This window comes from Olea europaea, unplaced genomic scaffold (assembly GCF_002742605.1).
Source record: "Olea europaea var. sylvestris unplaced genomic scaffold, O_europaea_v1 scaffold293, whole genome shotgun sequence".
Classification (NCBI taxonomy): Eukaryota; Viridiplantae; Streptophyta; class Magnoliopsida; order Lamiales; family Oleaceae; genus Olea; species Olea europaea.
This window is the reverse complement of record NW_019247890.1, coordinates 94,360-107,630: the sequence shown is the minus strand read 5'-3', so window position 1 is coordinate 107,630 and position 13,271 is coordinate 94,360. Positions and strand designations below refer to the sequence as shown.

Below are 13,271 nucleotides of genomic sequence, written 5' to 3'. Positions count from 1 at the left end.
CACGTGTATTTTCGACCTTTGCAGTGTATTTACACTAGACAGACACTTCTCAATTTACTGCTCCCGGTCTCTTTAATGCAAGTGGATTAGTGGAAAGGAGACGAGAAAATAAATGGGAATTTTACAATAAATAATCATTAAGAGACTCAATAATCTAATATTGTTTGTGGAAATTCCTTCTCTCTCTTACTCATTCAACCGGACAAAATATAAACAAGTGATGTAGAAATTATTTGCTTGTTTCCACAGTAAAATTTCCTGTATTATTATACAATGAAACCTGGTGGGTACAACTCCATGACCAAGGAAACATATCTTACTATAGTACATAATATCAAAATACAAAGATTGAATAAATGTACAACACAACGACTTAAATCAATACCAGGAACAGTTTTTTTCTTTGACAGGACGACTAAAATGAACGTCCATCACCTTAGAGGTCTTCGAATGCTTCTTGTTCTCCGGAGAAACTCCTAACCAGCTCTGAATAAGCTCAAATACGTTGTCGTTGTTCAATAGTCCCCGATGACTGCCAGGAACCCCTATTCTTTCAACTGGATCAAGATTATCCGCCTGCATAATGAATTAAAAGATATTTCAAAAAAGGGAAAAAAGGGTAAATACAACAAATACTCGAAGATCAATTCGATTGTTATATGGTGAAGCACTCGAGAGTAAAACCAAGAGAAGATGTTAATCTCTTGTGCAAAATTAATAGTAACCATTTGAGTAAACATAGCCCTCAGTTAAAGACAAGGCAAACTGAATTCTCATAGCACGAGGCTCAAGTCTTCAAGGAGTTAGAAATGATTTTCAAGCTATGTTCCGGATGAGCTCATCTCAAACAAGATAATTAGAATGAGCTATGGATAAATATACTTTCAAGCTTGACTCGATTAGTTAACAAACCAACCACAAAGAAGCGTTTGGCAAGGGACTCTTGGTTAGTTGCAGCCCTAGGTTGTAACCCAAAGTCCGTAAGTAGAAGAAAATTAGAGCATTGGAAACTGAAACTACGGTTTAAAACTCCCACAGGCTCTTTACTGTGCATTACGTTAGAATTCTGTTCAATAAACTAACGAAGACTACAGCATATATGCATCTAAATATCACGCTGGACTACATGTCAAGTCAGATATAACAGCAATTTGGAAAGTAGATATTTCGTACCTTTGCTGATTCAGTCGGGACAGTTCCATCACCGTCCACACAATAGTACTTGGGCTGAAACAAATTAAGATACACAATGAATAAGTACTCCCATATTCGTGTTTGGCGGTGGGGGGCGTACATCTTCCAGAGCTTCAGTTTAAATAAAGCTCGAGTTTCTTGATATAACTTGCGCACATGCATGCATGGCAGGTGGTCACTGATGCTGTTATTTTATAGAGTTGAATTTAACCACGACCATTTATTGACAGAGGTGTAGAAACGAGGCATGTACGTATTGTGTGCACATCTACTACTATTACAAGGCAAAACAATATAGAAAAATAATGTTATTTAGCACCGGTGGTGTTGAACACCAGTCTAGCTAACAACATATCACATGTCTTGTTAAATGAGTCATCATTCCTTGTATTTAATTGAACCTACAGCTTAATGACACTAGTGCTACCATCTAGACTAGTGTTAAACATCAATGGTGCTAAATAGCATTACTCTATAGAAATGGAAGACAGATGACCTCAAAAATACATCTATGCATTGCATGCATTCAAACGGACATAATTAATTAAGTTACTTACATTTGATTGGCATATCTCAGATAGCTCGTCAATGGGAGAAGATTCTGAACCATAGCTGCAAGCAAGATAAGCACACACACTAGATGCGCTCATGATTCAAATTATTAATGAAGTTTAATGCAAGAGGCGTGTATTATGGACAAATGATCTGCTTGATAATAATAATAAACATTGTTATATCAAGGTTGTGAAAGTTCAAGGAGCTGATCAGAAAACTGTAATAAGGCTAACAGGGACATGATTAATTAGAAACACACTTGCAATACACAAAAGGAACCATACACTAACACATTTTCTAATATTTGGTTCTTCTGGTCTTTATTTCTTTATGATGAGACAAGACCACATCACTGCAAGCATAAAGAACGGCAATATACAAGTTTGGTCCTGCTGTTTCAATGCATTTGAAAATCTAATTAGCATGTGCATAATGAGATCCATTTCGCACATCCAAAGAAGCAGAAATCTCTAAACCTGGTTTCAGCACAAGTGGAATTTTCATGTTCCTGTATATTTCAGACATACAACGATGCCAATGAGATTGACACATTTATGGACTAAGAAGCAGTGAAAACACGAACAATGAGAAACAGTTTCTTTAAACTCGATTGAACCAAAGGTTCTCGCAAAAAATTAAGCCCTTATTTGAGCCCCATTATAAAGAGAAATTTTGGTAAAATGTATTATGAAATAATATTTTTTGGAAGAATATGTGGTTAAAAGGAGGGAAATTTTTTGATTTATGTATAGTATAATATTATTTTATTGAAGAATGTGTGGTTGAAAAGAAGAGAGAAAAATGTATTAAAATTTTAAAAAATGTCATACAAGGGCTAAATATTCAGGTCTGGCTGACTGATGCAAGCTAATTTTTTATTATTTTGAGCTTTTCTGTTTTACTTTTTTTCTGAGTTTATTTACAATTAACAGTAGTAGTAAGAGAGACAGCTCACACTACAATAGTGATATTCTACTTGAGGTTTTTGCATAATTTGATTTTGAATCTGTGAAATGTTGAGAGAGAATTATTGTTATTCTTATTCACTGAATGAAGGAAAACGTACTGTTAAATACATAAAGGCAGCCAATTAAGACTCCCAATAATTTTGGTACATTCCAAATTATTCACCTCCTAAACTAGGAAAAAACTAATTAGAGAGAAATCAAGTAACTTACTGAAGGCCCAATTAAAGAACTTGTTTGTGCGAATCATACGATTCGACTTTTCTACACAAAAAAGTTATTTAATCTCATGGAGCTTCAAATGAGAAAGGTAATTTATCCACATACCAAACATCAAAAGGCGTGTCAAAAGATGTCCCGTAGATGTTGTAAAAAGATATTCCATTCGGAACTTGAGTTTTATTGAGAATTCCCCGAGTTCCAGCAGCCCATTTAAGAATTGCTGAGTTAAAAGGTAGAGGAACTGTTTTCCCATTGTAAGTTAGCTGCAAATTAAAAGAAATACATTACGAAAATAAAGATTGTAGTATTATGCCAGGATACGCTGATATGTAAATGTCTCAAAAGTGTAAGTACCTCAATGCAAAACCAGAATAACTACACAATCCAAGAAAACTAAAATGATCAAATAGATAAAACTAGTGTATCTGGTAATCTTTTAGCAAAAATTCTTAGGGTTTGTCTCCCACTATACCTTCTATAGAAAAAACAGAATGACAAAGACCAGATATTTTATCCCTGTTAAACTCTATAATGAAACCTCCATGTGCAGAAGAAAGAAAGGCAACTTGCATGGTAGTTGAATAAAAAACTTCTATCCATGAAATAAATAAATCGAGAGCTTCCTTGCTCGCACTGAAAGAAGCAGCGGTCCCTTGACTCAATGAAAACTCACAGATGAAATAAACATCTGGACTTACAGATTCATGGGATATTCTTGTCTGCAATAGATCGTTGATATCAATATATTAAGAAGCAAGTCTGAGACAAAGCTTCAATCTTGAAGAGAATCTTAAGCATTCCAGATTACTTAGTTTTAACCATGAGAATGGGAAAGATCATTAAACCGACAAATGCTTCACAAAAGAGTTGGAAGAAAAATACCAATAACTATCTCCTAGCTGTACTGTAGAATCATGGATAGACTAGATTGTGAAGACATAAGAAGATGCAAGAACAGAGACTTATGCAATCATCTTCACATTACCAAATAGAAGAAAAAGTAGAATTCAAGCATTTCACTTGGCACTTCAGATCCATTTACATGTGGAACAATGAATTGATAGAAGCAAAGCTAATTGTTAACCAATCCAACTCCAAGTTATATCATTCACAAGCTAATAACAAGGATAAAAACATTAATCCCAGCCCGAACTGTTCAAGCTTCGCAATTTTTTTCTTTCTGCAAAAAGAAGTTAAAAGTACCTCATTGCTTTTTAATGCTTCTTCAAAAAGAGTCACACACTCATCAGGGCCATAGGATTCCAGTTCAACTGACGTTTCTCCATCCTTGGATTGCTTTCGCCATACCTGAATCTGGGGTTTCTTTTTCCAATCGAAATCAATGTTTGGCAGCATCTCATAAATTGATGGACACTCCACAAGCTACGCATGATATCAAAGTATTCAAACCACAAAGCAAGAGAAGAAAAGGAGAACTCACCCAAGAAAATTCCAAGAAAACTCTATTCTATACAAGTATTGAGCTAAAATGCAATACGCAACATGTAACTAACCATTTCTAGACAGAATCAAGTAGGGATGATAACTAGAGCATTTGACCCAAGTTCCTACGACTTTCACAAACAAAGGAATATAATAACCTGATGAAAATAGATGTCTAGGAAAGCCTATCCATTCACTTTTAGAGGTTCCCAGTAATGCATTTATGGGAACTGAAATGTGTTCCAAAATAAGCAAACATCAGCTATCTCCTTCTCAATAACTCCTTGATGCCAGCATTGTTAATTTTATGCTGTTTCTATTATTTTTCTTGTGCTACCACTTGTAGACATGCTTTGAATATAATATATATGCCATTCCTTATATTGCTTGGAATATATCATAGATCACTATCTATGCTATTCAAAACAAAAACTAAATTTCCTTTTTACTCAATCATACTGTGAATCCCCAAAGCTCTCAAGAATCAAAGTTTTTTAAGGATAGCATATGCTTATATGCTTTCCATGTAAGGGAGTGGTACTCCCTGGTTTTTGGCCTTGTTATTTCTTTATATCAAGTTTATATTGTAAACCTAGAGGTAAGGCCCTATGTCTAACTCTTATGCACTGAACTTGTTTATTAATCGATGCACAAGGGATGGTGCAAAACCCTCCATTTACGTTTGACTGGGAGCCTAAAAGATCCTGCTTAAACATAACTGTTTGATTTTAAAAAATTAAATCAAAGTTACTAGTGTAATAAAATCTATAACCAATATTTCAATTTGCATGAGAATAATGGCATTGCTTACTCGATGTTTTGACCGGAATACAATGCATACAATGTCTAACCCCTAAAATAGCAAAAATCATTAGCATTTGATATATGACAAAGTAAGTACGCAAAACAAACTTGACTCTTGTACTGCAAGATATTATTTCGGACATTGCATGACACTGTGAAGACATATGGTGAAAGGTGTTGAGAATTAGAAGCCCTGATTCTATTCGACTGAGAGCAATCAATTCACAGAAATTGTCAGAAAGGAAAAGAAACACTCAAAAATGAGCAAGATTCATAGAGGTTTGCTTCAATGTAAAACTACGTCATCTTCCGTCGTTGCCTTAATTTATTGTGATAAAAAGAAGTTTACAAGAGAAATTGCACACCTATCTTTTTTCACCACTCTCTCTTTTTTAAGATGGTTATTAAAAGTCTAACGACAGCTCCTCGTTTATGGAACAAATTAGGAAAAATCGAAATTTACAAGGACTCAAATTTCTAAGACAAATTTTACAAGAATACAAATTCCTAAATTGCCCTTAATGAAGCCCTTCCATCCTCCCACCACAACCTCACCGTAGAGGTCAATCACTAACGATATCTGAGCAGTGGCAATAATTAGACTTCAAAACTTAACAAACGGAATGCTCATTATACCCAAAAAAATAAGAGAAGGATTTAAACTAAAGACAGCAAAGAAAAACAAGAATGACAGATATAATATTTTTCGGCACAATTAGAAAGACTATTTCCAGAGATTTATTAATCCTTGAAACAGGGTAGATTACCAGTTGATGCATTGACCACCTTGACACAAAAAAGTAGCTTTCGAAGCCCTCAACAAACTGCACTCCAGTTAGTAGACAATCATTGATGTATCCTGGTGCCCCTGTTCAAAATAAATCAGGCTCATTACGTAAGCTCACTTTGAGAGAAAAGAAATGAACAAATTAATAATTATATTAATGGCTCGGATTGTGCTACAGAATTCTCCAAGAAAGATTTCAAATGCTAAATGGAGATCACTTTTTGTGGGTAGCAAGACCACATTAGTGACTAAAGGTCAGTTCTAAAATCATGAGGAAGAGAGACTGGCAGTCCATCTACATGATACCTCCATTAACAGCTGGTAAATAACAAATGTTAATATACAGAGTCTGGCATTTCATGTTTGCGGAGGATTGGTAGAAACCACCTTCATCTACTTACTTCAAAGTGGATAAAAAGAATGGTGAGCAGTGTTCCCTCTCTCGTACTAAAACACTCTAATGAACATAAAATTTGGATTATTGATGGTAAGAGATCTCCCTAAAGATTGCCATATCAGAGGGTTAGAATGTGTGTGTGGGGGTGGGGGAGGGTTCAATCGTGGCAATTAGCTCCACTGGATTTTGAAATTTTTAGTTTTCTTTTTCTCTTTACATTTTTTTTCCCATCCATGGATTGGATCCTCATGAATTCCATCATCAAAATCACTTCTCCACAAAAGAATATGCCTAATCACTGGTGATATACTGTAGTCCTTCCATAATTTCCAAAACTTGTATGTTACACGTCAAACAATCTTTTTATAGAGGTGCTTCGTGCTTCATTCTTTCATCAATTCTTCTCATTGGTGTATAAAAAGATGGGACAGGCTCTATGAATTTAAACAAACTGTATTTTCATGAGAAAGAATTAGATGAAAAAGGGATAATCTAAGGATTTGGAACTATAGAAAATGTTATGACCAACAGTAACTAATAGTTTGAGATAACCAACAGTAACTAATAGTTTAAGATCAGGTTGCTTTTGAAGAGAGTTCATTAGTTTGCGTAGATGCCAAGGCTGGAGAGCATTAATTTTTCATGGTTTTCGTATTAATTTTACGTCAGTGCCCATGGAAAGTGTCAAAGAAAAATTAAATAAACAAACGTATTCTATCTTTAACAATTTAAATGATAGATGATGTTGTTTAACATTATATGATATTAAAGCAGGCAAAGATCTGGAGGTCAAGTCTCATGGTTGTTTATTTATGAAATGAAGAATCCATTGTTCAGTCCTGTCCCCAATGGATTCGATCTCTTGTTCCGACCTCGTATGGTCAATGTGTGGTGCTCCATTGTGAAAGGGGAAAAAGCAAGCAAAAAAAAAGGTACAAGAAAAGATAGCTCAATTCAAAGATTAAAAATTTGCAGCACTCAAATGTTTAAAAAATGCACAATTGGGTAATAAGGTATTTTCCTTTATGAGGTGAGGTGCAAGTCTTGAGGCATAACCCTCAAGAAAAATAATATTATAATTCAAAAGTATATAAACATAAAAATATGCAGATAATAAACCATAAATCATCTAATACAAAATCAATTATAAACAAAATAATAAAATTAAAAGCCTAACTTGCAAACAAGGCAGAAAAAGGAAAATAAAAACCCCATAAAATGTTATAGGCCATAAAAAAATAGAAAATTTGAGGCCAGTAATAAAAACTTTAGAAAAAGAAAGACTAACGAGCACATATCTCATCTGCCTTGATGTGTAAGCCTCAAAACATGGCACTTAAGAAATAAGATTCGAGGCCTTTAGTGAAAGCCTCACTTGAGGCAGACATCAAGGAGTAAGCCTCAAACAGTTTTTTAAAACAATGGATGCACTCAATTGTTTGTCATTTATGGGACTCTTGAATATCTTAAGAATGGTGAGAATCGGCATTGAGCATTTGAAGAAACATTTTATCTGAATAAGATGCGCCATCCACCATCCTTCAGCACCTTAAACAATATGGCAATTCTCATTATACAGAAGCATATTTAACCTTGTATCATACTTCAAATTCAGTGTGTTCACCAAACTTCATACAGGAATACTTACCTTGAAAGGGAGTGGCAATGGTAATCCACTTGTTTACATATTGGGAGAACACCTACATAGAGAAGATAAAATCCGTGGTTAAGCCTCCAGTTGCAATCAATAAAGTACTACGATTAAAGGACATCACAGGAAAATTGAACATTTGCAAGCAAATGAAATTCAAAATCAAATGTGTATGACTACACATAATCTCTTATTCAAGATTCAAAATTAGTACTTCATATGCTCAAATCATTTTAGGGGAACAAATATGTTATCATTTATGATTTAGGAGGAAATCATAATATATATGTCCACAATTTCAAGCTCGTTACTTCTGTGTATTAATAAACTACGCCGACAAAATTATATTACTCACAAACTAGTAAAATAATGAGTCTCCAGTAAAAATTACATTTAGAGAAGCTAAAACGCCAGTCAAGACGAGAACAAACATGTAATACTTAAACTTATAACCACAATTTCAAAATCTTCATGATTCACAGATTGACAAACCTGAATTAGATCGATATTTAAATTTCTCTTAAGCCTACGTTGACTTTTATAGGCAAAAAAATTAGTCTTTGAACAACAGCATGCATAATTTATTTTTGGACTTAAAATCAGGAGAATGTAAATAATAGGACTGTGGAATATACAACAGCATCATCCATAATTATAAACTACTATGTAAACCAGTATGATTAATTTTCAGGGACCAGATTTTATTTTTAATTTAGGGTAGGACTCAAATCTGATAAGAAAACAATCTGAATTCGTGATTTAGAAAGTCACTAATGAACTTAGACATACATCACTACGAAGAGATATAAAGCATGACACCAGCAATCCACCCATTGAGTGTGAAATTATGTTGACTTTCCTTCCCCCAGACGCTTTATATGCAGCCTTCAACTTTTCTTGTAGGCCGTCCATTGCCTTGTCAATTCTGCAATCATTCAATAAATAAGTAGTCTCAAAAGAATTTAAAAATTGAGTTTAGAGAACTCAAAACATTATAAAGCGAGTTCATAAAATTTATAAAAAAATAAAAAAAATCAGCGTATAATGATAGGAAATTTTCATCAGGTGTTATTACTACCTATTGCTTTGTCGAAAATCATAACCATATCCGAACAGTGTAGTGCCCTTCTTATACCCACATCCAACTAGCATATCAATCATATAATGAAAATGGTAACAATCCACGAACTGCAAACACTTTACCAACTGGAACATCAAGAAAAATAAATATATGAGACAACTCTCTCAAAGGAAGGAAATTAAAGACTATCCCATGCAGAGAGAGAGAAAAATAAGAGTTAGCTGAAGAGAGTATATTTTCCATTTCTGGTCAAGCTTAAGAGAATCAACCATTAAGCAAGCAAAAATACAGGCTGTCAGACCTCTCTCACCATCAGTGACAGGTTGAAAGTAATTCCTTCAAATTTTAAATTTATATGTCTATTTACATTCTTTTTGATATAGGGAACAATGCATGCCGTGAACACTTGCTCGAAGAATTTCCTTGAAGTATCCCTCAAGCATTAGAATTTATATGTAATAAACAGAACACAGAATGAGACTTGTTGAACATGTCATACTGTATGAGTAGTGTCGATGTCCGACACAACATGATATGCGTCCGACACATTGTTTCTAATGGGATCCGAACCACCCCCAACCGGCCCTTAGCCTTTGGTTTATTTTATTATTTTGTCTTTTGCTTTTTGTGTTATCTCCTTGCACTTTAGGTTAATAAATGGAATTGTGTCCTACCATTAGATTCCCTATTTAAACACCTCATGTTAAACGCTTCATGTGTTCATGGGTTTTCGTTGATTAATAAAACTCGAGAGCTTTTCTCATATTCTTCTTGAACTTTCGACATTTTTTCAAAGAATTAATGAATCTGTGATGCCATAACATCTTGGTACTCGCAAAATCAACAATCATTGGAGTTCATTGAGTCTATTCTTGCTTTTGATTTTGTTGCATCAGTTTCGTATCAGCACAGATCTAGATCCTCGTCACGGAGCTGCCAAGGAAACATAATCTCCGTGATGACGCTATGAATGACATGATAAGGAGATACCAGATTTCAAAATGGACTTGTTGACACAACACCTGGACAATTTGGCACAGATATACCACGAACGTTCAACATTTGGAGGAGACACAAAGAACAAGGAAAGCAAATGAGATAATACATTCTCTTCCTTCGACAGCATAGATGATGAACCCACGACACGCTAGAGGCTCCTGATGGAAAAAAAGACGGCAACATGTTGGGATTCTGGATTGAAACTTGATATCCCAGAATTTCATGAAGGAATCAGCCAAAATAGTTTCTTGATTGGCTCTATGTAGTGGCTGTGGAGTAGATGAAAATAACCTTTTTGCCTTTTTCAATCCAGAGAAGCGAATGGGGGTTGATTCAAAAAGAAGATCAAAATGGCCTGCCTAAAACTGACACTAGGGTTGATGAAGACTTGAAAAATTCCAGCAAATGGCTTTTCATTTCCTTACCATTTTTGTGTATAAATCCATATACATTGTCCATTGTTAATACAGAGAAAAAAATAAATTTCATTCCTCAACTGATTGTGATAGTATGGTGTCAGAGACTATTACTAGTTTTTAGAGCTCGAAAATCATCTTGTAGGGTTGATAGGCATCCTAATGCCAGATGCTATGGCTCAGATATCATCCCCTTGGAATCAGCACAGTAGTTAAGTTGTAAGCACCAGTAGAAGCAGGTGTGTCCTGCATGCAACTGACAGCAATTGCAGGCAGGCCAAATCTCTAGGTTTTGCTACTTGTACATAGAAATGGTACATAAGCGGTTACCAAAAATGATGTGAAAGGTAAAAAAAATTGGATGAAAAAGTTGACTGAATTTTAAACTCACAAATGGCATAGTGCGACATGGCAATGTAATCCCTTGTATAAACCTTCATCTACATGTAGCAAAGTCCAAAATTATAATCAACCTATGAGTTAACAGGGCTCAAGTCTATTGTGTTAATTATATTATCTATACACAAATCATGTTTTCCCTCAACATAAACCTCCACTCTCCATGTCATTCAAAATTTATATACCCATTTTTCCATAAGTAGTAGTAATAATAATAATAATAATAATAATAATAATAATAATAATAATAATAATAATAATAATAATAATAATAATAAATTCCCGGAAACAAGTTAAAACAAGAAAATGAAGACAGGAAGCAGCTGAACGAATTCGTGCGAACACCAGTGGACACACGAAGCAATTATGGGTGCAGAAAAAAGAAAAATAACATAAAACGTACTGGAGAAGGGTCCAAAATATCAATGGCATAGAGCCCATAATCATCTTGAGGCACTATTATTTTACTACTATCATCTAATACCTCCGTGTAACCTGAAGAAAGAAAGAAAAGCAAAAATGTAGTTAATTTTTGTTAAATAAATTTAGAAAAATCAAATTTGAAAACTTATAGAAACTCTCACGCCAGATAAACCTGTTTTGGGATTGTAGAGGGAGAAGAGCTTCTTCTTGAACTCCAAATCAGCCAGGAAGATCCGAACCCACACCCGGGTCTCGCTTCCAGATTTCTTCTTACTCTTGGAATTGAGAATCGACCCAGCCATACCCGATACAAGGAGAACAGGATCCCGGTCAGCAACATCACTGGAGTCGGAGCTCCGAGTTCCAGGGTTAAAGCACCAAAAGTCCCGGAACATCGTGGAAAAGACTGTATAGAGTGTATCGGGTTCGGGTCTTCCAATGAATACGGGTATGATAAGAAGGCTTCAACAGGGGCTATATATAGGGAGAGCGCGCCTTGAGCCACTTTATTTTCATTTTTTAATAGTGTATTAACGAAAAAATGTATAATTAAAAAATAAGAAAAAATTTTGGATTTACTAGGAGTATTATTTTATTGAAAAAATGTAATTAAAATTATATCAAATTATCGTTTAAAAATGTGTTTTTTTTTTTTTTGAAAGAAAGTAGCTCAAACAGGGCCATATAATATAAAAGAGGCCAACTCTAGGTATTATTGAAGCTAGACACATGTTGAAACCTCCTGTCGTCAACATACAATTAAATATTTTATAAATTATTCGGGCTACATCACGCCAACGATTACCTCATCCATTTTCACATGCAACTTGAACAACTCTTCTACCCCCACTAAAACGGAGTACTTTTAAGATTAACCAAGTCAAATAACCACTTTACCACATTGACTAATTCATTTTTCACATTCAACACAATGGCCCTTTGAAATGTAAATGACAATTTTGCCTTTTTTATGTTTTATAATTACAAAAGTATATGGTTGTTAAAAAGACAATAGTACACCTTGGTAAATAACAAATAAATTACAAATACTTCCACGTAAATTTCAAAACCAAATCAGTTTCCTCATCAGTTTTTGCAAGAAATATAAAAAGAAAGTTCAATTTTCATCTACTTCAACATTGGGATCTCACAAAACTATCAAAAACTCAACAAGAAAATATTATTCACAACCATCACTCAAAATTGGTAAGTATATTTTACGTATTTTTAATTTTATTATAGCTAAATCAGTATATTGTTTGAATTTATAAATCTTATTTCGACATAAACAGATAAATTTTTATAGTCTTAAATGGATCTATAATTTTTTTAGCAAGAACGATGAAAAAATTCATCTGAAAAATTGGAAAACGAAATCGACACGGCTGTTATTTAACAGCCGGCTGTTTTCAATTTTTTACTTCATTTTTTCATGTATCAACAATTTTTTTAATAAATCGATGTTTCCTAATGCAGATATGACATCGGCTGCAGTCCCAGTTTGTTTCTTTGGTGAATTTGAAATGAAGAAAAATGATCAATGAGTGTGAAAATGGACGAGTGAAAGACGCGGTTCTACTTCAATTCTAATAACATCAAGTACATTATATGCGGAAATGTACAATGAGTTACAGAACTCGCTCAACGTCGATCCCTCTCAATTCGACATGGAATTGGGATTTCTATTCGGCAAGAAAATTTCACCTATAACGGTTACTTCTAAAGCTGAAATGTAGATTTTAATTTAATTAAACCAGAAACGTTCTATTCATATTTGTGTAACTTTGGTGGAGAAGAACGCCCCCGAGGGTGAGTATGAAGGTTTCGATGGAGGGGATCGTTATGTGAATGATTTTTGGGATACAGTGGAAAGCTAATGAGGACAATATGGTTATTCACAATACAGTTGTTCCTGATATAGTGAATGATCCCACG

The 13,271-nt window shown here is 34.4% G+C and overlaps 1 protein-coding gene across 1 annotated transcript; it reads right to left on the bottom strand.

Moving 5' to 3' along the window:
• Positions 1-200: 200 nt before the first annotated feature.
• On the bottom strand, positions 201-11,797 carry LOC111384512 (phospholipase A(1) LCAT3). The gene is made up of 11 exons (XM_023008794.1): positions 11,509-11,797; positions 11,317-11,408; positions 9,097-9,224; positions 8,808-8,943; positions 8,016-8,067; positions 5,951-6,051; positions 4,140-4,319; positions 3,042-3,199; positions 1,752-1,806; positions 1,174-1,227; positions 201-576 (listed from the first exon to the last, which is right to left on the bottom strand). Exons 1-11 carry the CDS (start codon positions 11,729-11,731, stop codon positions 379-381), a joined length of 1,377 nt encoding a protein of 458 aa, XP_022864562.1. The 5' UTR covers positions 11,732-11,797; the 3' UTR covers positions 201-378.
• Between the last annotated feature and the right edge of the window lie 1,474 nt (positions 11,798-13,271).

What these genes read in the sequence shown, in the direction of transcription:
- LOC111384512 (XM_023008794.1), bottom strand. Translation starts at nt 11,731, where the DNA reads ATGTTCCGGGACTTTTGGTGCTTTAACCCTGGAACTCGGAGCTCCGAC. An exon ending in TTATATCTCTTCGTAGTGAT is followed by an intron (nt 8,068 to 8,807) that starts GTATGTCTAAGT and finishes TTCTCTATGTAG; the next exon opens with GTGTTCTCCCAATATGTAAA. An exon ending in GGTGGTCAATGCATCAACTG is followed by an intron (nt 4,320 to 5,950) that starts GTAATCTACCCT and finishes TATCATGCGTAG; the next exon opens with CTTGTGGAGTGTCCATCAAT.